The sequence below is a fragment of the Passer montanus genome, unplaced genomic scaffold (genome assembly GCF_014805655.1).
Source record: "Passer montanus isolate IOZ18808 unplaced genomic scaffold, ASM1480565v1 scaffold77, whole genome shotgun sequence".
Lineage (NCBI taxonomy): Eukaryota > Metazoa > Chordata > Aves > Passeriformes > Passeridae > Passer > Passer montanus.
This window is the reverse complement of record NW_024372923.1, coordinates 3,453,542-3,479,906: the sequence shown is the minus strand read 5'-3', so window position 1 is coordinate 3,479,906 and position 26,365 is coordinate 3,453,542. Positions and strand designations below refer to the sequence as shown.

The 26,365-nt window shown below is 36.1% G+C and overlaps 1 protein-coding gene across 6 annotated transcripts; it reads right to left on the bottom strand.

The window, feature by feature from the left end:
- Positions 1-240: 240 nt before the first annotated feature.
- On the bottom strand, positions 241-25,617 carry MSH4 (mutS homolog 4). Of its 6 annotated transcripts, none has more exons than XM_039731388.1 (20): positions 23,234-25,617; positions 20,986-21,150; positions 20,034-20,197; positions 18,739-18,849; positions 17,917-18,032; positions 17,121-17,294; positions 14,827-14,999; positions 13,991-14,058; positions 11,320-11,394; positions 10,860-10,924; positions 10,138-10,307; positions 9,176-9,312; positions 8,653-8,756; positions 7,688-7,812; positions 6,657-6,857; positions 5,360-5,478; positions 4,704-4,832; positions 2,745-2,919; positions 948-1,036; positions 241-613 (listed from the first exon to the last, which is right to left on the bottom strand). In XM_039731388.1, exons 1-20 carry the CDS (start codon positions 23,718-23,720, stop codon positions 581-583), a joined length of 2,880 nt encoding a protein of 959 aa, XP_039587322.1. In that variant the 5' UTR covers positions 23,721-25,617; the 3' UTR covers positions 241-580. The 6 variants fall into 6 exon arrangements, with proteins under 6 accessions (XP_039587322.1, XP_039587318.1, XP_039587320.1 ...); XM_039731384.1 differs by having other exon boundaries at positions 241-608; XM_039731386.1 differs by having other exon boundaries at positions 241-608; positions 6,657-6,725.
- Between the last annotated feature and the right edge of the window lie 748 nt (positions 25,618-26,365).

Genomic DNA, 26,365 nt, shown 5'->3' with positions numbered 1-26,365 from the left:
TTAGCACAACAGAGTGAATAAAACAGTCCCATTTTCAGAATACACAACTGAACAAGAACAGACAGCAAAACTGCTTTGAGGCAATTTGGGCACACATTTCCCTTTTTGCAGTGTGAGCTTTCTTTTGTATCATGCCTGAAATTCTGAGTTCCTTAGGGTTGCCCCAGTCCTTCGCTCTCAGTGCTGCTCTAAAATGATGAAAATTAAACTATTATTTGTCAAAAACAACTATGTTCCTCATAGAAGACAGATGTTTTTATTCCAGGTATGTTGGGGTGGGGGGAACCCATAAAGGATATGGCTTTCTATTACTTTAGTGTAATTTAGACTAATAATTAAAATGTGAAAAGACATTACTAATACTGTGGGAAAACCCAGAACCATCTTGCAGTCATAAAAATTAGAACAGCCTATGTTATATGTTACTGTTGCTCATCATTTTTTCTTGGTGTGGGACAACTGGCTTCATACTTTTTCTTCAGGGCTTTCAAATATACACGCAAACTGTCAGGGTCCAGTCGAGAATTTCTGGCAGTCTGAACCAATCTCATTGCTAACTGGTATGCAGCTCTCTGTTTCATCATCTCAGGAGTGCTCTTCTGCCTGTGCTGTTCTTAAAAATATATATACATTAAAACATGAAATAAATTATGGTATATTACAAAAAAAAAATACTATTTTCCAGCCTGTTTTTGACCTCACAATTCTTGGTTTGCATACAAACATTACACCCAAAACTCCTTTATCCTAAGGGCCATTTTGTGTTGTCAGCTAACAGTGACCTTCAGTATAATCTTTAAGAACTGGTTCCAGAAATACAAAGTTTAATGAAATCTGTTTTCATTAAAACATAGGCAGCGCTTATCATGTAACCTTTCAGAAACTGAAAATACATTTGAGTTGTATAAAAACTGTGAAATACAGCATTAAAATTTTCTACTACATACCAAAATTTGTTTTGCAATGTGACATGTGATTTCCTTTGCATCCAAAATTATGGACGATGGTAGGGAAGACATTTCTGCAGCTTTTAGTCCTAAACATATAAAACACAAATCATGATTTTTAAATGTCATCTTTATCCCTACCTTCCATTTTATGTCTTCCAGAATTAACTTAGCCTGTTTTTCTAAGGGGTCAAGATTTAATTTTAATTAAAATAATTTCACTGTATTTTCTCCTTGTGTGTTTTTTTTTGTTTGTTTGTAGGGGGGGGGGTTGGCTTTGGGGTTTTTTGTTTTTTTTTGTTTTTTTTTTTTTGTTAATAAACAATAACATTTGGAGAGATACAAAATAACATGTCTACTTTGTTTTAATGCTATCTCTGAAACACACCTCAACATCAAGCTACTGCTGGTAATACCATAAATGGGTAGAATGAGACATATTAGGGGCTTAAAAGAAAAAAAAAAAAACCAGCACAATGGTGTTAACAGCTCTCTTGGTTTGGGTTTTTTAATTTGGCAGAAAATACAGAGGTTTTGCTAACTGCACTCTCAATTATATCCAGATGTCCAGTGGACAGGGATGTCATTTTTCAACTTCCTTGTTGCCAACAGGCAAACTTCCAGATACTGGTGGGAAGAAAGATAGGTAAACATTTTTTCCTGCCCTGACACGATTTTTTAACTTTTTCCTTTGTCCGTACCCCTGGAAAGTCTGTGGTTCATTGGGTGGTTTAATACTACAGGTTTAAAAATTAAAAAGGACCATGAAGAGCCCTTGCACCCTTTCTTAGAATGTGACTTTGCTCAAGTAAGGTAAAGCCAAGACATGAACAATGAGTTTCTAAAGGTCTCCTGCTCTCCAAAATTACTCTCTAAACATACAATTCTGTGGAGTTAATCTTGGTGTAGCATCTAAAATTGAGCTTGTGCTGCTGAAGTTAAACAAAGTTATTCTGAAATTCCGATTAAGGTGAGTTTTAACTCCTGTTACTTGAAGCTTAGTTGGTATAATTTTTAATCTTCAGTTACCAATAGCTTGCAAAAGTCATGTGTATCTAACTTCCTCTTGATTACATGTTACCTACATCAATCAACATCCAAATCTAGTATTTGAAAACACACAGATTTCTTTAAATCTCTGTCATTCACTCTTTTCTTTATTGACCCATAATTAATTAATCTGTACAATCTACACTATAATTTATTCTAAAGTTAAAAGAGAAGTAAATCCACTTTTCAGAGAACACTGATGCTTTTGTAGACCCTCTCAAAATTGTCTTAGCCTAATATACAGTAAAATTCCTCTCCTTTTTAAAAGAAACTTTTTGCTAATTCCTTTTTGCTAATTGAAAAGGGCCAATCATATCACTGCTTATGGCAGACATCTTTAAGTCACTACAGAACTTAAAGATATGTCTGCCATACATACATTCATTCACTTCTTTAAGTGCAGATAAAATTAACTCAAGTAGCATATGCTCAGAATGACACAACGCATTCAAACCAAAATGAATCAAGAAGATACTGGCATCAGTAAGACATCAGTAAGATTTTTTCTTCACTACAAAATATCATGTAAGTTCTTCATACTACCCAAAATTACTATCTCACTACATGGTTACCTAAAACAAACAATTATTTGGAATTATAGACCTGCATATTTCTGTATCTTTCTCTTTGAGAGAGACACAAACTCAAGAGAAACCTGTCATCACAAAAAATACTGTTAGATGCCTAATAACTGAAATAGTATCTTGGTAACTTTTGCCAGCTGTAAGTCACAGTGGAATCCATTACCGTAGTTCTTTTCCTCTGTGTATCCTTTAGAAAGTGTGTAAGTGTAAGCAATTTTTTCCTTATTTCCAGCACTGCTTCTCACATGTTGCACTTCAAAATGGTAGTTTTCCACATTGGGATATAAAGCATCTATATGACATAGTTCCAGGAAATGTGTAGCAAACAGTGTAAATGCCTAAAAATGGAAACAAGAAAGAAAAGTTATTTTGGCAATGATCCAGAAATAAATTACAATACATAAGAAAAATTAAATCTCGCAGATGTCCAGGTTTTCCTCCAAAACACTGAAAAGCTGTATTTACACTACTAAAGCAAATGAAAATTCTTAAGGGATGCGTTCTTCCACTGGCAAGTACATCTTTTCCAACTGAGGATTCTTCTGCTCATTTCTCAATAGAAGGAAAACAACATCAGAAACAAAAGAGAATCCACAATGCTTACAAAATCTGATTGGTATGGATTGGAACGATTGTCAAATGGTTGCTTAATTCTCTCAAGGAATTCTTTATCAAAAGTACAAGTGACAGAAAGTATTTCAGATTTTCAAACCAAAAGCCCCTCAAAAGTACTCTGAATAAACTCTGAGGAGAAACAAACACCTGCACACTCAAAAGGCTCTTAACAGCCCCCTGAGGTTGATCACATAACTAAAACTTGATGGAGAAGGAAGACTTGCTCACCATATGATGATCGACAAGTCTCGTCTTTATTCCCGAATCACCGATTATTATACACCTTTTAATTAGCTCATGCATAGTGCAAAATCCCAGCTCACCATTGGCTAACTAGCTATCAGCTAACTACGTGTTGTTTTTGGTATAACTATCACACTTTCCCAGGCTGTCCCGCTCTACCACCTGCTCGGTGCATTACTTCATCCGTGGGCCAAGGACACAGTTTAATTGGAATGCAACTCCCCTCATTTTCTATCTTGGTCAAATTAATCTCACTGTGAGCTTTAGCTCGGAGCTAGCTTGTTACAAAGCTCTTAACAAAAATTATCTTCTACTTTTCTAAACAAGTTTCTAACCTCTGTCACCAATTTGTAAGTTGTGTGGAACTACCACTGTACTTTGAAAGGTAACAACCAGATAAAGAGATTCACTTTTAATATCCAAGCATAAAGCAAAACTAAAACTAAACTAAATAAGTAAAACTAAACAGACTGGGTTATTCTCTTTTTAGACAGAGTTACAAGCTTGCAAGCAATCTGCAATGATATGGTGACCAGTGTTCTGTTTTTTTAAATTGACTAGTTAGTTTTGTTCACAGTAGCTTGTGTTGCACTGCTTTGGATTTGTGACCGAGACAGTACTGATCACTCACACAGGTTTTAGTTACTGCAGAGCAACGTTTTCACAGCACCAAGGGCTGTTCTGCTCCTCACCCTGTCCCACCAGCAAGCAGGCTGGGGGTGTTCATGGAGCTGTGGGGGGACACAGCCAGGATGGCTGACCCAAACGCACCCCAGGGATATCTCACACCATACTACACCACCACAATAAAAACTGTGAGGAAGGAGGGACATTTGGCGTTCTGGTAACAGTCACAGTGAGGAAACGCCATTGCAAGAAATGACTGAACATCTGCCTGCCGATAAGGAAGCAGTGAATGGATTCCGTATTTTGCCTCTGCATATAGCTTCCCTTACTTACTAAACTGTCTTTATCTCAGCCCACAAATTCTTGGGCTTGGGCTCTCGCTTGGGACCAAGCGAGCGGCTGGGTGGTGTTTAGCAGCTGACTGGGGTTAAATCACAACAACCAGTGAACAGAACTGCAGCTTATGTCAGCATGTTTCCTCTATCACTGCAATTCTTACTATTCACCGGTTATCCAACATACCATATTTAGACAAGAAATCTTTGCAAAACCGTTGTTAAATTATGAGAAAATACTGTATTTACTTTCAGGATGACAAAACAATTCTAAGGCTTAAATCCCTTTAAAATAGAATTACCTTTAAGTTCAACAGATATTCACAGGCAGCATAACAAATTCCAATACCTTCTTCGGCACTGGTACCTCTGCCAAGTTCATCAATAATTATGAGTGATTTATCATTAGCATTTTGTATGATGTACGTTATCTAGAAAAATATTCAAAGTGTTATCATTCCTATAAATGTGGACTTTCAAAAAGGAATTTTTTAGGTTATTCAGATGGAACACAATGCAGAAATTTTTAAAAAAATCTCTTGAGATACAGCAATTTTACCTTTTCAAAGCTTTCAAACAGCTGTCGATTCTAATCAAGCAAAAAGTCACACTACACCATTCTTTCTCTTTTTCACTGAACATATCACTTATCTTCAAAATGGTATCAGTTTATGAAAGGAAATTGAGAGACCTTAGGCCCCTACAAATGATAATTTAATGTCTAAGCTGACCCAAAAATGTTAAAAGTACTATCCAACAAAACACTGATTTTTACTCACACTGGAATACCTTTCTATTTAAGAGATGCCTAGTTTTCTACGGTTTATCATAAAAGAGAGGAAGGCTGAATTTTTGACTATTTTTCAAAGTACACTCTTTCAGTGGAAATAGACTAGTACAATTTCTATTAGCTTAACAGTAAAAATGGGCCTTGGACCTGGAGAGCTATATTTCATACCTCTTTCATTTCCTTCATGAATGTTGATGCATTTGTTTCAATATCATCATCCATACCTATTCTGGTAAAAATCTGCTCTGCGATTCGAAAAGAACAATACTCTGCTGGGACATAAGAACCTACAAAGTAAATTACAAGTTTCTCTCATCACTATAACATTTGCCTTAATACGCCACTGGGAAAAAAAATTACTTTTACACTTGGTTTTTGTGCACAGCAGAGAAAGCATCTTGATAAAGTTTTGTAAGATTACGTTCTACCATTAATTTATAAGAAAGAAGTTATTATATAGATAGGATCATTAAAGAAGCTTATCAGTGAAACTTGTAAGAAATCATATGCCTGAAGCTGTTTGTCAGTCTAAAGGGATGCAGAAAAAACAATGAACTCTAGAATAGTTTTACATTTCTGTGGCCATTGATTTACTATTCCAAATAAATGTTAGTTTCCCAAAATCAAGATGATGTTGCCTTTATCAGACTTCAAAGCATAGTAGTTTTACTGAACAGGAAAAAACAGGAACCTTTTGCCAAAAACTTCACAGTCTGCTTTATTCATATTAAACTCATGGTTTTGAGAGCAATTCCTCAAGAACTTGCAGTTACTGGGGACTGAACCCACAAATGCATCATGGATAAATTGTATTCTCCACTGCTAAGTAGCTTAATTCTATAGAGTTAGGTCTTTGACCTGTGCTATCAGACTTACTTTTAAGTAAAAAGTAATGAGGAATTCCTGAATATAGGAATGAATCTCAGTTAGACTTTATGAATAGTTGGTTTCCTTTTATAACTTTAGTAACAGAATCTTGCAATATTTGTTACTACTTTCATTTGAAGTAGTTGATTATTTATCTATTAATTGTACTTGTCTGGAAACATGTTTCTCTATGGAATTTAAGTATGCTTAAGGTCATATGTTTCTTTTGGATGACTAACACATGTGTCTGATCAGCATACTTGAGGGACACACTATCAATCTACCAGAAGGTGCTAGATTGGTTTATGGTGCTCCAAAGAACTAGGGCACACAACTGTGCTTCTCTGAAAATAGTCTGGGGAGCTTCAAGACACACAGATGCGGCCCTTTACGTTTCCAGTGGCAGATGAGAAACCTTATGGTTGCCTTTGTAAGCAATACAAGAGCTGGTAGAAGAAAATGGACTACAAATTACCTGTTAATATTTTATTTAGATATAATGTTATTCTGGAAGCTAAATCATTCAACTTTATAAATATTTTTAACCAGAAGAAAAATGTGCTGCAGAAGATGATTAATACCCTACACTCTTACTCACCAATTTGTGCCATAATTTGACAGAGAGCAATTTGTTTCAGGTATGTTGATTTTCCACTCATATTTGGTCCTGTAATAATGACAAAATTGTTGCCCTCTGTCAGGTACGTGTTGTTAGACACAGGTTTTTCCACAGCTATCTTTTCAAGAATGGGATGCCATCCCTGCTTGATTGCTAAAGTATCAGTAAATTCTGGACGAACTAAATCAAGAAAAAAGATGTAAACTGAGAAGTTAGTGTGGGAACCTTTACATTATTAAGCTAGTGTGCTTTGAAATAAAGTTAATTCTTCCAGAGCAGAGCTCTTGGGAAGAATTACCAGCCACTTTCAGGTACAGATTCTCATTACCATGCAAGCCTTCATGATTTATGACTACAAAAAGAAACGCATAACTAAAACTTTATTTCTAAATTAATGTTCTATGGTTTTGTTCCCTAGTAAGTAGGGCTGAACTCCAGTAATAAAAATGCAAAGAGCTGAAATATTTTTATAAAGTACAAAAAGGGTTGTGGACTCCTGTTACTTCTACATATGTACTCTGCATTTGTATGGCAAACAGGAAAGTAGCATTCCTTCTATTTTTATTATATGTTACCATAGGGATTATTTAGAAATGTACCATGCCTACAAAGTTCCATTTGATGCTGGAACTCTCCCTATGGATTTCTGTCAGAATACAGTTCTTTTCTGAACCAGTTATGAATGGCTCCTTTATCTACCAGCATTAATGGAACAGAAAAAGGTGTAAACAGAGAATGTCCATACACTTTATGCTTTTGAGTGGAATATGCTCAAACTGTCTATTCCGAGAAGAGTGACTGGGAAGGCTTATGGCAGCTAACTAGCAGAATTGAATTTTGATGAATGGAAGCAGAAAGAGCATCAGCATAAAACTGGCAAAGACAGAGCAGAGACACTCACTTAAGACTACTGAGACAGAAAAAGAAATGGAACCAGACAAAACAGTCTGGTTATTCTCCATCAGAAAGGACTTTATCTAATCCATAACAGAATCAAAGAAGAAACTTACCATAATCAGAAAGAGTGCAGGCGTGGGCAAATGAAAGCAGCATATCCAGCATAGACACAATGTCAGACAGCTTGTATAAACAATGAATGTGTTCATAGATCTCATTCAGTAGTTTACACACTATTCTGAAATAAGACACGGATAAAGCTGTTGCTCAGCACATCCTGTCACTTTATACAACTTACAAAAATAAAGGAATTATAATGTCCATGCTGCATACCTTAGGATACAAGGTCACGCATAAACTGCTATCATGTATACCAGATGTGAGCAAATGTATAAATTTCTTGGAAGTAAATTAAGATCTTGTACCATTATCTCAGCTAACATTCTGCTGATCAGACATAAGGAACACACCTCAAATACCAACAGCTCATATAAAAGCTTCACAAAGAGAATGAACTAAAAACATAGCTATGGAATCAAGTATGTTTTATTAACATGTGGTCACATGGGAAATGTGACTCTAATTCCCTTAGATCTTCATGTTAAAAAAAAGCCTACAGGGTTGCTAGAAAGAATCTCCGTTCAACTGACAGATAACATTATACTTTCTAAGTTGTAAATCAGAGAGGAGAGCAACATGACATGCAGCAAGAACAAGATACAGAAATAAACAGTTCTGCTCTAAATATAAGGAACTGACTAAAAGTACCAATTCTGCATTACAGATGCAAAACTAATGCATTAATTGTGACATTTTGTGCAGGTAATTCACCCATGAAAAATTTACATCATGACCACTTCTATTAATAAATGCCAATATATTTGTGAACATGTTTAACACAAGACACAATTTTATGGGGGTTTCTTTGTCTCAGGAGGTACACTTGAACAGTGTTGCTTTAGACAATGGCTGTAAGTAGCCATAATTTAACAGAAAGAGAGCTTTAAAAGCCCATGCACAGATAATTAGAGAAAATAAACATACTTAGCAAATATCAAATAGTTTTAACAGGTCTTACAAGTAGGTCATATGATATATTTCTCTCAGGGATTCCTGACATCTTTCATTCATTTTTATTAAATCTGCTGAAGTGAAGCTATATGTGTTTTTCATTTTCGTGATCTATAGGGAATAGAAACCAACAGTAAGAGCTTGCTGCACTATCAGAAGGAAAAACAGCTTCAAAAAACTGAATTGTGAACCATATGGGGAAACAAAAGAGAAAAAACAATTCCCAGTTTCATTTTTACTACATAATTTTTTATGAAAATTTCATTTAAGATAACAATTAGCAAGAAATACAACTTTATTCTTGCACGAAACATAATTTCATGTACTTGCACATTTTTTATTGTATAACAATATTGGGTAGTTATAAAAACATCACAATTAAACTTCATTTACTTCTAGATGTCTTCAATGAAATTATTTTCATTGTTATTTACTGTATAATATGTAGTTTATTAATATATTATATATTGTAAATAAAGCATACTAAATAAAGTAAATATATTATGCTGAAACATATTTTGTACAGATACCTTTGTAAATTCTGAAGGAAGCTGGCCATTAGGTAATGTTGAACAATCAGCATTCATCTGGATAAAAAATCCACGAGCAGAGCTGAAACTTGTTTTCATCGGCAGTCTGTACTTTTCAGCAAGTTGCGTTATCATACCTACATACCACATACAAAGATTTAACTCAAATTACAAACATTCAGGTACACCCCTCTCCCTCCCCCTCCTTGTGCTGGTACAAAGATAGAAACTGTTAATGGAAGGTTTCAGAAATACAAAACTAGTACCATCTGTATTTTTCACTATGTACGAATGCAGGATTAGAATAAAACAGGAACTTCATACCATATGACAGGTGCTAAAGTTTCTGATGCTCTTTTAGGTTTCTGACTATAGACTAAGCTAAGATGGTCCCATCTATAAATCAATAATTTAAACTAAAAAAAAGGAAATCAGTTTCAGATGAAACTTTTTTCTTCTATTTTGACATAATGATAATCAGGAAGGTTACTAAAACACAGTAATGTACATCATGCTAAAACTCCTGTTGTTCATATTTTCCAACTCCTAATACCTAAAAATGCAGTCCACAGATAGATCAAGACTGGTTAAAATATAAAGAAAAAAAGAACACAGGTATTTTAAATGAAGAAGCTAAACCAAAGATTTACATGTTTTATGCAGAATGCTTTTTAGGTAGAGTAATTCTGTTCCATTACTTCAACTTTTTTGCACTTTAAGAGAACAAGGACTAACAGAGCTTTGAATATAGGAATCACCAAATAATTATTCAATTTTATAAAAATAAAACTGAGGTTTTGTCCAGAAATGGAGAATCTCAGTTGCTTATCAATCAATTAGTACTAATACGAAATACTTTTTACATATGAGAAGGTTAAAACACATATAATTACATGGCTTCTATATGTAAAGTGCAATCTACTTTAAACTCCAAATAAATACAAATTTTAGTTTAGAAATACCTGCTATGTCATCAACAATTTCTGTGTATGTTCTACGAGCTATGTCAAGGAATTCATTGATATTTGGCTTAACAGCATAGCACTTCTGGGTCCTCATACTCAGACATCCTTTTGTGTATCTTGTATCATCATTAATTACACTTGTAATCTTTTCAAGTATAATTCCAAATCTGCAATATCAGTTGTATCACTAATTAGATACGTAATACTTTATGATTTTTACTTGCAGTACCATCCCTAAATTACAGGTAGCAGTATTACAAGTAAGTGAAGCTACTTTTAAACTTTCTACTGTTAAAACAAAACACTACATTTCATTTCTATTTTCACCTCAGAATGAATTGCAACTATACCTAAGTCTGAATAAAAATAGTATTCACATCTTTGAGAGATATAAATTATTTCTCAATTATACATTTTTTTCAAACACACAACACTTGATTTTTGCATTATTATAGAGACTCTAGGAAACCACTACTCTTGTCTTTTCAGAATTATTTCTAAGAGAGTTCAGTTTAGCAGCAACCCCACTATCACAGCCAGCTCTCTTGCTTTTATCCCCATATTCATTAGCTGAAAACTTTCAGAGAATTAAAATCGCTTTAAGCAAAAGAACTGAGCTACACTTGTAACTATAAACAAACAAAGATGCAACATATTTTATCTTACAGGCACTTTTGATGAGAGTTTCTAACACAGTAGCAAAGTATTATGAGAAATACCTTGTATCTTCAAGTGAATTGTAATAAGCCTTTAACAGCTGTGTGTTACAGCTTCTTAAAGCAGCCTGTTGAAGATTAAAATATGGACATGACAGTTACTTCTTTTTGCAAACTTTTTAAAGGACTGAAAGTTTTCAGATTCAGTGAGTCTAATCAGCATTTCTGTAAATAGTCTGTGGAATCTGAGCAGGAGTTTCAGTTAAATGTCTGGTACATAACCATTATTCAGGTAATGGCAGGAATCCTCCTCTTCACAACATACACACAAATACGTATTTCAGATTGGCGTTAAGGATCAACATACTAAGTTGGCAGTATTGTGTTCTGTAATTATATTATTTTTTTACTTTATCAATCCCTTCCGACTTAAGATATTCTGTGAAATTTAATAAACTGTACATAAGGAAAAAATGGCCTGTACGGTACTAAAAAAAAAAAAAAAAGAACCAAGACCACTTACTTTCAGAGGCTCCACAAGTTCTAAGGTATGCTTCAGGTAGATTAAATTAGTTATTTTTGATTCAGCAGTTTTAACCTGTTGAAAAATTTTCCAAATATTGGAGACGTTTGTATGACTGTTCTCAAAAGTACTTAAGAATTAGTAGAACTCATATTCTTAACAGTAACAGGTCTATACATTTAATGAAAATCCTGAAAAGCTTCATAAGCTCACTTGGACAACTTTGCATCTGCACAAAAATTTTTTTTGCATCTGCACCTAAATTTTACACTGCCTGCTGTGATAGTTTGTCCATCAGTAGTTAAGATGTTCCTATGTTTGAACTGATAATGACTGACTCGAAGAATAACCTGCTAGCCCAAGCTGTGAAAGCTTTTCATCTTCTATGTATACTTAACTCTATACAAGCTCTACACAATTCGTAGACTTTTTCAAAGCCAATACATATGAAGCTCACAACCTTTTCCATTAATACTGTTAAACACAACATAACCCAGTCTGGTTGATCTCTCTTTGATTAATGTACGTACATCTTAGATATTTGCTCATATGATAATAAAAAAAATCCAGTAAATATCTCAAAATTTTTCTCACAATGATGACTGTTCTTCAAAATATTTCATTCACAGAAACCCTTCACCTTGTTTTGTATGCCCCATTAACACTCACAAGAAAGAATTTTGCCGCTGACATTAGGGGATAACATATGCAGTATACATGCACTATGTGAAAGAATTTTAAGGAAATAACACGATAAATGCAGATAAGCACATGAACATAGGAGCATGACCCCATGTGAAATCTTTTCTCATTTATATATAATATATTTTTAGTCTTGTGACTGAGGGCATCTCATAACTTAGTCATTTAAAGTCTTTTTCTATAAAAGACAAAACTAAACAGTGCTAAATGCATGAATGGAAGAATGCTAACCTCCAAATAAATATGGGGTATAAGTCCCACGAAGGAAACAGATCAGTGGTCATACGTGAAAAAGTGGTAGTGGAATGGATTTTTGACTAATTAGTTCTTACAGGAATTTTAACTGAACTAGCATTACAAGTGAATCTCTGCACATGATACACTCCAACCCAAAGGCAGTAAATGATTTCAGCATTGACATGATTTTTGAAGTACACATCTCAGCAAGACTGGATCAAGCACAGTTTTTGAAGTGTAAGGCTTCTGTACCTTGGAATCCCCTTAAACTGCCTATAATAAATAAATGTTATTTATGCAATGAATATGATTTAAAAAAAAAAACAAACACAATTAGTCCCTCCAAGAAACTCATCCTTTTTCCTAACTACTTTGTAACTGCATGACATAACCTAGAGACAGAGCAGCTATTAAAAAAAAGTTGACCTTTCCAAACCTATTTTTTAAAGTACTGCCTGGGGAGGTGGTGGAGTCACCATCCCTGGATGTGTTTAAAAAATGACTGGACGTGGCACTCAGTGTCAGGGTTTAGTTGAGGTGTTAGGGCCTGGGTTGGACTCGATGATCTTGAAGGTCTCTTCCAATCTGGTGATTCTGTGTGATTGACAGCCTCTCTTAGGATAAGAGAATACTCATGCTGAACATACCACTCACACATTAAGTAACTGAAACTGTAGGTTTCTCAGATGTGCATCTCATCTGCTCACTGGTGCAAGGTTTACAATGAAAATTTTTATGGAGAATAGGAATGAAACATAGTGAATTGCCTAATCTAGCATTTGATAAAAGCAACTGAGCGAGCACTTGAATAAGCATGTCCATTGCATGAATAGTAAACTCTGCTATACTGGAACCAGTCAACAGTGAAAACACTGCAGTAAAAATGTTTGGTATACATGGTCCTATGCATACATAAAAGCATCCTGTGTGACAGTTTTAGTCATATAAATGAACTCGTGAATTCACGTTACAAATTACCACAAGGAAAACTGAGAAAAAAAAAACATTCTGGGTTTTGATTATGTCATTAAAGAGATTTATCTGCATTTATTACTACTGTCCTGTTTGAGTCTGTACCTGAGTTCTTTAACTAGAATTAGACAAATCCTTTATCTAAGCAGGTAAATCAGCACATGAGAAGACACTGAATGGTGAAAAAGTTGTAAGTGGCTAAGATGCTGGCAACACAAGCCTAAACATAAGGAATCATCAACCTCAAAATCAGTGGCAGATATATCCAACTTGAGCACAGTAGGCAAATGTAACTTTTAACACCATGGTTTCAATATGCTTAGTGGAAACAGAGCTGAGAGGTTCAGTAACCGCAAGCTCAGTGTAGTTAACTGTTGGGTCTGATCTCAGCCAAGAGTCACTGGTGAACTACATTAGGGTTTATTCCATTTTTATATTTGTATTGCATGTGTTAACATGCAGACTGCTATATGAGGCAAGGTCTAATGAAAAAATAGTCTTGCTCTTAGACATAACAGTCATTAGGACTTTAAGTCACTAAACACTTTTTCCATTTATGCTGATGTGAAGAAAATTCCTCTCATCTGAGTACAGCTGAATAAAATGTACACTTATGAAGAATAAAGGTAGGGAGTGATGAAAGAGCAAACATTTTTGGAAGCATGTCTGCACAAATTAGGATGAATTATAGACATGAGATTTATATATTGCATGTTATGAACAGATAATTGATTTTTCCAAGGTGTATTTTGAAACATACTGTATCCTGCTTTGGAATCTGTACCAAAACTGAAAGTAGTTGTTCTGTATCCAGGAATTTTGAGATAACTGTAAAACAAAAGTATACACATGAGAAATTAAACTGAAATTATAAGAAGATGTATTTTCTTTGAAAGCACACAATTAATTAGCTATACTAATGCTAATCTTTTACATTCTATTGTCACAAATTATTTACAGGGTAAAAAAAAAACTAGCTTAAAAACAGCTAACATATGCATTATTTGGTCATAACTATACTTACAACTTCCTATACCTAAGCATGCAGTGATTACTGTATAGGTAGACATCTGTCAATTCAGAAATACTTTTTTTACTTAGATTGAATTGTGTTTCTCTTGTGACACAGATGAAGATTATATGATCCAGTTTCAGGTGGACTAATTTTAGTATTGTATTTTACCTTTCTCTGGATCATATGTTTTATGAAGCAACAGGAAAAAATATTCGCAAGTATTACTTAAGCAGTGTGTCTGCTTTTTCATGTATACATTATATATAATTGTATACATCAAACATAATGCATACCCAGCCATAGAGGTAAAGAGACAAACTCCAACTCTTTTAAAAAGCTACTGGCTCACAGATTTCTATACACTGTTTCAGAGAAATTCAACTTTTCTAAGCAAAGTACTTGAGAAAAGTATCACTATGATAATGTAGATTACTTAGAAAAATTAAGTGCTTACTATGTCACTTAACAAACCATTAAAAATACTTTTCAAACATACTGAGTCACACGACATACTTTCCTACATTAGAAAAAAAAAGTTTAAAAAGAAATATAGCATTAAGGGTTACAAAACAAACTACTACCTGCTTGAAGACCAAAAAAGAGCTCCTCATCCTGGAGTAGTTCCTGAACACAGTCCAGTCTTGTGTTAATTGTTTCAGCATCAACTAGAGGTTCCAGGATATTGGATCTAAGTCTTCGACTTCCACCAGGAGTTTTGGTGTAATTTAGAACACCAAGAAGTGTGTGCCCATTCCTTTAAAAATAAAATAAATGTGAAGAATACATATACCAAAAAAAGAGATGGCAAGTGTCAGGAGACATTTATAGGCAAGACTATCCTACAAATCTGAGGCATGCTTAGCATCTCCCCATTTACCATATATATTACATGAACTTCAGCAGTTTAGGAAACTAGGTAATTCAATGTAATTTAATATAATATTAGCCCTCAATCATGCAAGTAGAGAAATACATTTGTACTTAGTATTTTATTCATATTTTGTAGTAGTATTTCATTGCTACTGCAGTGGTAAACTTCACATTTTCCCTCTCAATTAAACTAATTTAAATGAACAAATCAACCCTACCCAAGGAGGCACATGATCAAGTTATAATCAGAGATCAAATATTAATCAGAATAATTTACTTGAATTACATTTCTGACAATAATTTAAAACAGAAGTCAAAGAAGAGAAATAATGTTTGGTTTTATTATTTTAAAGAACATATTTCAGTCAATATAGAAGTTAAATAACATGCTTATAATTTCTAAGTATTAGTTTCATCTTTATGGCTTTTACATGTTACACATCCCAGGTTTCACACTTAAGGATGACTACATCTATGCAGAATAAGCCATCTATAATATTTACACCTACTACACAAATAGTTTTAGAAACCTGAAATCTTCTATGCTATTGCCTGGAAGATGACCCATGAAATGCTGAGGCCATAATAACATACTGATTTAAACCAGAACTTGAATAGGAAGAGACCTGATACAAGTACACAAAACAAACACAATGAAGATAGGTAGATAGGTAGACAGATAAAGTGAGCAGAAACACCCAGAAATACCATGGTATAAAAAACAGCAAAACAATAGTCAAGAGAATTTTTAAAAAATGGGGAAATTCAAACCCAGTTGTATTAAGGATGCATTTACTGTATGACGCAACCCATGACAATGCTTAAGTGCAACTCTACATTTGGGAGAGTATCCACAGTGCCTATCTTTACACAGTTGAGGACTTATTTCCCTCCACAGCTAAATGAACAGAGACAAGTCCCTCCAGAATTAAGACTGGCACACAAATTTGACTGAGGTATTTCTGGTGTGTGCCTGTGCTATTAACTTTTACCTGCTGATACCTCATACAAAGATATCTAACCAGGCTTTGGGGATAAGATCTAGATAATAAAAATAGCTATGTCTGGCTGATTCAAACTTGCCAATGGATCAGCAAATATTCTGCATCAACAACACTAAAAAAAAATTCCAGAGAAACTTAAAGCAGTTTACTGTTGCTCAGTGCCTCCTGTAACCACCCTCCTCTCAAAACCATCTCTGAAATTAAGAACAGAAAAATACTGCTCCAAAAGTACCTTCCTGTGCAAGGCATTCTGTGGTTCTACTGTATTTCCCCAAGGGGAAAACTCTTAGGAACAGTACTTGGAAAGTGAGGGATCTCCAGGCTCCCCTTTTTTTATCAGGGTGATTAAGAGGACATCTAAACAGAGGTGGATCTCAGACCTGACAGGCAGAAAAACACAAGTTCCAACTATTTCTCTTCCTAACCACACGTCTAACAGTCTGGAGAAGGTAAGCCTTGAAGTTTCTTCTGCCTACAAGGCAACTAACTGCCAATGAAGGAAGTGCTCCAAGAATTGATCTCAATGTGGAAAACTATCAAACAATCAAGTACCACACTAAGGGTTACATCATTATAGAAATTACTCTCTTTTCCACTATTAGATCTAAAATGAGACAAAACAACCTTTCAAGGCTGAAGCATGTCTCTACTCTAAAATGAGTAAAATGTAGGTGTTTCAATCCAACATACGAAATGCGCAGAAATATTGCCTCTTTCATTCCCCAGTCTGTACAATTTTGCATAAATTAATTTTGAAGTCTGAATAAAACATACACATCAATATAAAGATGATTATGCATCATCTTTCTACAATTTACTTCAGGATTTCCTGTGCTAGAAATTTTGTGCTGAATTGTAACTGTCAAGATATTTTTAGAAGCTCTGAACAGTAGGCAAGTTCTCTCATATAAATATAATGGTCAGCTCTTTGACACTAATATCAAGGAAACTTAAGAGAAATCCATCTTTATAAAAAAATAACTTGAAAAAACTATTCTTACCGAGAATCTCTGTTATTAATCACTAGTTCAAGATTTTGTGCTGATGATGAATCTATCATAGCTGTTTTCTCACTCCCCTGGAAACGAACCTTGAGTGATTTAGGAGCATAAACCGAGTTTTGGATAAATTCAACGTATTTTAGCAAAGCTGCTGCAGCTGCAAGACAGTAGTACCTTGGAAAGAAACAATCTTTTATGAATGTTGACTACTGCTACAGAAATACCACAAAAGTAGAGCACTACAGAAATAACATTTACACTACTGTGGCTTGGCAATTACTGCGATTGATAGTACTGAAAAAGCAGTACATTTCAAATATGCACAAACCTGTGCCTAGTGAACATATATTCATGCAAATCAAATATTCATAAATGTCGGAGTCTCTGTACACTTGACAGCCTACACTATATCACTGGTATATGTGAATACGTATTTCAACAGAAACATGTGATTTGAAGACCCTGGTCACCAAGTATCAACACTTAAAATTGTTGATACATAGAAAATGCTTGCTGAGGCCAGAAAGAAAGGCAGTCACAGCTCTTGAAAGGTATCTTTAAGGAAAGAATAAAAAAGAAGTGGAAAGCTGTGAAAACTCAAAAAAAAAACACCCACTGTAACAGGCTATTTACATTTCTACATATATCAGAAACACTGGAGGGCAAAATAAAAAAACAGATCTGTTAAGAGTTTTCTAACTTTTGCAACATGACACAGATCTATGTAATGAGTACAGAAACTGATTTTGTTAAAAACTTATCTGGACACAGTATGCTTTTCCTTATTTAAACATACTTTGATTGGACTTCCATGAAAATGGTGCTAAATTCAGATGCACACAGTTGTTCTATGTACTCCAAACCCTTTGTTTCATTGAAGTATTTTCTCTGGACAGTTGTAAAAGTCACATTCTGTGAAGATGAGGATGAAAGTGAATAGTTTTAAAAGTTACATCAGAGAGACTTCTATACTTTTCTAGTGATACATGTTTCCAAGAAATCTATCAAATTATTCTGTAATCTGTCTTCATAGAAGTATTCATTCTAGCTTACTAGCATAAGCAGGGCAATGCAACTAGAAGCGTGTGATGCACAAGTGATTTATGTGAGAGAAAGAGGAGAGAGGTCAGGAAGTAGAAGGGCACTCATGAAGAAGCCATCAGCTCTGCAGCAATGAAGCAATTCAGGTAGTAATTAACAGGTTTTTTTAAGGTTCTGAGACTTTAATACACATAAATTACTTATACTAGCTCATTTTATCCTCTTTTACCCTGACAGTGCTCTTTTTCCTATTCTATGATTCATCAGCCCCACTGATTTATCAGATTGAGAGAACAAGGGACAATGCTTGATTTCTTAATTTCTGTATCTTTCCTAGGTTCGGTATTACCCAATGCCACAAATTCAAAACTGTCAGCTTTCATCAGCAATATATCTATCTCTGTAACTGTGAGTATTAGAAGTATCAGCATGGGAACTGCATTTAGTTTATTCACAGACCTGAAAATCATAGGAAACAAAATCTTAAGATTTTAAAACTTGTGTAAAACTCTTAAATCAACCATCATATAAAAGTGATCAACCATCATATAAAAGTGAATGAAATTTTAGATCTTACCTTGAAATGCTCCGTTATCAGACTGAAGAGTTTTGTTGTATTCCCTGCATCACAGGCAGTGTTTGACATTATTATTTCTAGTGGTGTCAAAATCTTGAGTTTAGTAATAACCTGGAGAGAAAATTCAAAATAATTCAATTTTTTAAAAAATTATATAACCGCAAATATTTTAGACAATAATGACCAGCAATAACAAAATACAGAACCCTTGCATTTTAGAGTCAGTTTGAGTTCTAAATTATCTGCTAACTTCTACATGAATGAGTCAAATTAATATGTATCTAAATATACATGAAACTAAATTAAAAACAAACAGAATTTAGAGCTTATCCACTGTTATCTGGACACAGAATTATGCTTGCCATTGAAGCAAGAGATAAATATCCAAAACTATGTTCCATGGCTATGATGAGGAGAAGGACTTATTTCAATAGATGGCAGTTTTCTGGGCTTGCAGCTGGAAGGTCAGTGGTGCTCTAGATGATGGAGAAATAAAACATGTCTGAATACTAATAATCTTTTGATTGAGACTAGTTTTTAATTTTGTTTTAATCTCCTCTAGTAACATTTACCTTGGTATTAACATAGGTGAAAAAGTGCATATTTTACCAGCTTTATGGTATGCACAACCCCTGTAACAATTTTTAGGAGATTATATGCTCTTCTACTGTAAAAGAAAGGACAAACAACATTATGCATTTATGTTCATTTATACCAGCATTCACAACTTCTCAAGGGAGAAACATGAAAAAACAGACTGCATTTTAACTGCTTACAAGTTAAGATGTGCAAGAAGAGACAGACGATGTCCCAATTAAAAGGTAAACAAGTACAAAAAATACACCAAAAAATAATCTAAGGGTATTTGGGATGGGAAGGCTGTCACTGCCTTTCATAGCTGCTAACCACCAAGAAGTTTTTTTCCAGTGGCATCACAATTCAACAAATCTTGAACAACTTAAAGAATACAAGAAAACTTGTTCTCAGAGTTGTTTTGCCTGATGAAGAATACTTGCAAGTTCTACTACCATATGTTGCCCAATGCTCTTCAAAATGAGGCACCTCAGTCCCACAAACTGTATTTTGCAGAAAGGCTATTTTTCTTTTGAAAAACATTCTTGCCTCTTTAATATCTGAGGCACAGTAAGGAAAATAGCAGTCTTTTCAACACTGCACATTTTCTAGAACTTGTTACTTCCACTTCTGAGAAATCTCTTCTGCAAACTAGAAATTTCATTTTCCATTAGTCATAAACTTTTTTTCAAGAAAGTCACAATAATGAGACCATAAAATACCTTGGCATAGGTTGTATTGTCTGCAAATTGTGATAATATCATCTCAGGATTTTTTAAATCTATACTGGCCATTCCTACTTCACCTCTGGCAAGGCCTCTTCCTTCTACTACAGCTACAATAACCGATGCAACACTATGAGCAGAAACTGCAGATGAGGATGTAACTGTAAAACAGCCATATATATTCAGTTACATTCCATTCGAATTAATGGAAGTTTGATCAACAAGCATCATAAACAACGGAGCAAGGATAAATAAATATACAGACGCAGGAAGGAATCATCAGTCTTTAAGAACATTAAAGACTGAACTGATAATGATTAGTCAGACTGTGAAAGAAGTAACTTTAAATCCCATTACTTTTGCATTACAAGAGCACATATGATACATATAACATGGCGCAAGGCATCACTACCCTGTAACACCATTTTGCTCATACGAAGCACTGCAAGATGTACCATCAGCTACTAAGTGTTCTGGAGAATTAGTGTTCTACACCTCTGAACATGCCAACATAAAATACATAAAACTTGCGTCAAGAAACTTGATAATTATGTTATATATGATGTCTAATGCATTACATGCCTAAAAATGAACCCTGATCAGAGATGTGCATGAATTTGGGCTCTTTAGTGACTACACTACATGTCCACAAATACAATTTGATTTTGGACAATTTGAAAGAAGTCTGAATTCTAACTATACTGATAATTCATACATGAATGCAAAGTAAGTAGCAAAAGGATGCAATACCAAAATATCTTCTTTGTACATAAAGTAGTATATTCTTGTTTGTGTATTGTTCCTTGGTAGTATCCTCTGTGGTACAAAACACATTGTGTTTTGACTTTATTTTAGTATCTTAGTATATCACATTAAAAATTAAACTGTTTAATAAAATAACGTCAAAAATATAAGTTGGACTGTGTCCTCTAAGAGCTGTTAATCTTACCCGAATGTCCCATAAGAGGGGTATGGCTTCTGCAACCAGATCTACCAGAAGAGAGAGGTGTTTTTCCTATACATGTGCTATTCAGGCCTCGCAGAGAAGAAGAGCTTGTGAGATTCAATGTGTTAGCATTTTCTACACAAGAACTTTTGTCCCCAAAATATGATTCTGAGGGGAGAGAAATAAGTAAATTATGAAAACAGCCACAACAAATTTTTATTCTGAAAGCAACATACAAAAAACAGCTTACAAAACTTCAATTTTTATTAGCAGAAACAGAGATATCCAAACAAAATTCTATGAAAGCTCTCCAGAGTATAAAATGAAATAAATCAGACTGCTTTGGAAACAAGCTTGCATTAATATTATTATATTTTACAATGAGATTACCTGCAGTGCTAATAAAAAAATTAGTTACATTGTTGGAACAGAAATAATAGAACAGAAGTCACTTTACTAAGTATCCTTTCATATTCTAATGAATTCTAAATTTATGAAAGAATGCTTTAAATCAACTTCATCTCACATTTGCCCATCATTTGAAAAATCAAAAACTGCACACATGTTTATGAAAACCTTTTTTTAAAAGCTAAGCATTCCTTTAAAAAAAAAGGACAATAAAAAAATTTTAAAAATTAAAAAAAAACCCACTAAAAACCACAAAACAAACAAAAAAACCCAAAACAAACAACAAAAAAAAACCAAAAAAAAAAAAAAAAAAACCCAAAGAGCCACTTGGGAATGATAACCCTTTGAATTTATGGGGATCAACTCTCAGAAATTATATAGTAATCTGGGATGTATTTGTTAAAAGCAGTTTCTTTCACACATGTATTTCAGATCTTCCTAGGTTTTGAAGTCCTGCAAAATATCTTTGTCTCAGAACACTTTAAATTTCCAATAAATTATTTAAGTAATTTACTTGTTTTTAATTCTCTTGAGATGACTGAAGACATTCTTAACCTAGTTATATAACTGCTTTCTCTGATTTAAAAAATGCATGAATATAAACAGCAGATCCACTTAAAAAATTCCAGGTATTATAAAACATGCAAACACAAATATTTCTGTTTCTTATATTACATTAAAAACTGACACACAAGACAAAATATTTAAGTATCGGTTTTAGACGATCAATTAACTGCATGAGTCTTTATCAAGGCTGGCTGGTAGAAAAACATCTCCTGTACTGGGGTTCTGGAGTTTGTTTGGGTGAGGTGGGATTTTCTTTGTGCTTGTTTGGTTGGGAGTTTTTTTATTTTTAAAACTGTGACAAGTGATAAAAATATTAGCTCAGATCTTTGGCTGGGGACTTTCTTAAGAGAGTGGACACATCAGCATTGCAATGCATGCTGATAACTTCTTTTAAATAGCATTCACTTAGATTTTGGCCTTCAGTTCAGTCAGAATTTTGGCAGAAGAGACATCCTGTAGAAGGTAGCAAATTTGGCATAACAGGGGGAAAACTATAATTTTAAAGACCAGATGAACCAATTCATATACAGATATTTCTCAAACCCAACATTTAAGTCAGGCCCTATTTGAATTAGCATTCTGTTTGGGGAATTTTTTTTTAGGATTCCTCAGTAGTCATATATATTACCCAAACGCATTTTACCTAATTACCAATTTATACACAATGGAAATACATGTACATCAGAGTTCATTGCAGCAAGCGTTAAAATAATTTCCAACTCTTTTCATAGTTTCTTTTCGTCTGAAAATACCACAATTTTAACTTTTCTTTGCTGCCAAGATACAGATTTTGATAGTAGATTTTTATAAAGAATGGCAAATAGCAGTATTGCATTGTAGGAACACAACATTCTTATCACACACCGAGACCGACAGGCTCTTAAAACTATTTCAAAGCCAGGCATAAAAATAAAAACAAAACCAAAAAACAACAAAACTCCCGAAACAACCAACAAATCAAACACAAACCCACAACTAACTCACAACCAACGTTTCGGTTCTCTCCTGTAAAACAAACACTGTGCAGCAATTCAAACACGTTTATTGTTCCCACCAGAGAGCTCAGCTACTACTATTCAAAGAAAATAAGAGATTCCTTTAAAGACGTGCAAGGAACGATTTCCATTGCTCTGGCCAGCTAAATTATAAAGGTCACTATGAAGGTTAGCTGCTGCTGCCCCATCTCAGTCAGGACCGCTTTTAACAGCTCTTTCGGAACCCGACCCGAGCAAAGACAGCAGAAAGAAACAGATGAAGGCGCAGAGAGAGAGCGTACCTTCCCGTTCGGACACCGCCGGCTTCACCGCGCTGCTCCCGGCGGCCCGGCCGGCTGCGAGGCCTTCCCTGCTGGAGCCGCCCGGCCGTGCCCCGCCGCTGGAGGAGCCCCCGATGCTCTCCGAGCTGTGCGGCGTCTGCAGAAGCCCCAGGGTGTAGCGGGGCGTCTGCTCGGCCCGCCCGCCCACGCCCGGCGTGGAAGAGTCGCGGCCCGTGTAAGACCCCGAGGCGGCTGAGGCGGCGGCCCACCCGCCCGCGCCCGCCATGGTGCGAGCCCTCAGCACCGCGCCCGGCAATGGCGGCACGCGGGCCCGACCGCCGCGCCCGGAGACGGGCCCTGCGGGTAAAAGCTGTCGAGCCGCAGCTATAAACGACAGAGCAGAGCTGCTGGCCCTGCAACGGGTTTCATTATAAATACGCAAGGGCCACAGCCATGCAAGGAAAGTGCTTGCTCTGCTCTTTAAAACAGGAGCACTGCGTTTCAACATAATTTCTCCCGCATTAATTCTTCACTATTCAGACTTTAGCAGGCACTTCAGCAATGTGTTCTGCTCAGGAGTCTGGGTACAAAAAGATCCCCGGAATAACCACAAAGCTAGTTTACCTCTGTAATTGTTTTAAACGCCTGCTTGTAAGAATGTTTTAGAACACCAACACTGCTTTGTTTATCACCATCATGTAACATACACCACTAAAATTTTCAATTCACATTTTCACTCGGCATAATTTTGTCTCTGACACTAAATACACCTGAATTATGAAACACTCCATATACTCACACCTTTTTTAACCTATAATTGCATAAGATCTTTAGAAATTACAGCTGACTTAGGAAATTACATTGATCAAACTTTCACCAGAGAGCTCCAATAATATTAACAGGATTTCAATCTAAAGTGAAATGTTCTACACTGCTATGAAATATCACCCATATTAATTCCCGGGCTATCTCAGTCTGTAAGAGATTAGAAACTCTAAAGACTATTCCATTTTGTCTAGAGAACATGGAAAAATAGCAACTTTCTAGCTACTAAACAGTTTTCCTGAATGAAAACAAGTGCACTTACAAATAAAACCGTAATGAAATTTTTAAAAATTACTTTAAAATTACTGGTTAACCTTTACAGTTAAATAAAACCTGATCAGTGCTCCCATTCCCTCACACTCAACACAAAGCCTTTTCTGTAAGGCTTTTTATTTAACTTTTCCCCCAAACCTTGAAAGATAAAATTCCAGGATTTGACCAAAGAATACATCAGGCAAATGGGCAATTAAAAGGAGTAGAGTTTTTACCTTAACTAAAAGCCTGTAGGCTTTAAAAATTCATTAGAAATGCTTGAGCACTCATTTACATTTTGTTTTTCAAATCCATGACAAGTAAAGGTCTATCAAATATTGACTTTGTCCAGTCGTAACTTACTCTACATTAACACAGCTAAAAGAACCCAGATACTGAGCCCCACCTGTAAAAGGCAAGGCACATTCAAGATCCAGCCACTCCACTACCATATCAACTACTGCTCCCTAAAGGCCAGAGCCTGGCACCCTCAAAAGACAAAGATAACTGTGCTCGCTGTCTACAGCCCATAGATGAACCGTACGGTCTTTGCCAAAAGTATCTAGACAGATCAATGTACTACTGCACCACCCTGAAGCTGTGCTACCCTGTCTTTAATATTGCTACACCCTTGGGCAGGGCAGCTCCTACCATGACACAGACACTCAACACAAGCACTGTGACTGTGAGATGCGATAAGCGCACAAGCAACAATGACTTCCATAGGGAATATGGCACCCACCAGCAGAGAGGTCCAACAGTGCCATGACAGTGCAGGTGCTCTACAGCAGCCCCAGAAAGTGGTGACTGCTGCGGCCATCAGCAGAGATGTGGATGAGAGCCATCAAAAGCAGAATGATGGATGAGCAAGAAGCCAAGCTTTAAGACAAAAGACTGTTATGGACATGGGGACAACTGGCGTGCGTGGTAGATGTGTCAAAAAAAACCTCACAGAAATGGAACTGAAGGCGCCACTTGGCTCACCACTGTGAGGGATGACTGCTCAGAAACATACAAAATATGATAGACACCAGACAGATCCATACCTTAAGCTGGAATTCCAAGACAAGAAAGGCTTGACAGGCACTAAGCTGATGTGGCAATGCACTTGTGACTCACAGGAAGGCTGCCAAGGTGCCTAGTGATCACTAAGAGCTATGGAGACATCAAGACCCAAGGAAGGTACAGTGTACAATGCAGAAGACAGACTAACACAGTTTATACAACACAGACACATGCTGGAACTGCTTTCTTTGGCACAGTTCTCACATCATGGTAAGAACTAACCTGCTCCCATGATTTGCCCCAAGGGAATTGGTCCTGAACTGTTCTCTCCCCTACACTGACTTTAAACCCCTCCTTGCAATTCCCAACTTTGCCCCCTCCCCCCACAGACATCCCCACCTCAGGATCTTCCCTCACCTTCACTTCAGAGGAATGGGGTACTTAAGCTATTTTCCTAGCTACTTGCCAGCAAGCCCAGGCAGGGGAGCCTCAGTACCACTGCCCTGCTCTGGGGCCCACCCTCTGCTGGGTGTCCGTGCACCCGGGGCTGAGTGCATGCACTGACTGTGGTTATGCACCACCATGGCCCTCATGACCAAGCAAATCCTCCCTTGTAGCCTCTGCACTGCAACCCTCTGATGCCAGTCTGAGCTTTCCTGCCATGACACCTTCAGTGAACAGGAGCTATCCACACCTACTGAGGCGTCTCACTCGCCTCACCCATGTCCAGCAGCCTACAGCATCTGCTCAGAGGGGAGATGCACCCTGCACCCTATCGTGATGTCCCTGTGACCGGAGAAAGGGATGCAGCAGCACCAGATCCCAAGCACGGTGCATCTACCACGCACGCCAGGACAGCAGCGGAGAGCAGCTGGCAGGAAAGGAAACGGCGCCCTGATGGGGCGGTAGCACACTGGGACCCCCCAGCCGAGAGCAGGACATCCTGCAGCCAGCGGGGAGCTCTGGCTGCAGCGCACCACGGGAAGTGCTCATGCAGGTGAGAGAGCTTCACTCTGGACAAGCCATCATCAAAGTGCTGTTGGAGTAAGTTTTATATAAAACTGAAGAAAA

Excerpts from the sequence above, each read along its gene's own strand:
- MSH4 (XM_039731384.1), bottom strand. The coding sequence starts at position 23,720 with ATGTTGAAACGCAGTGCTCCTGTTTTAAAGAGCAGAGCAAGCACTTTC. Across the intron at positions 14,059-14,826 it reads CTTTTTTGGTCTTCAAGCAG|TTATCTCAAAATTCCTGGAT; the intron begins GTAGTAGTTTGT and ends TTTGTTTTACAG. Across the intron at positions 609-947 it reads ACATTGCAAAACAAATTTTG|CACAGGCAGAAGAGCACTCC; the intron begins GTATGTAGTAGA and ends TTTTAAGAACAG.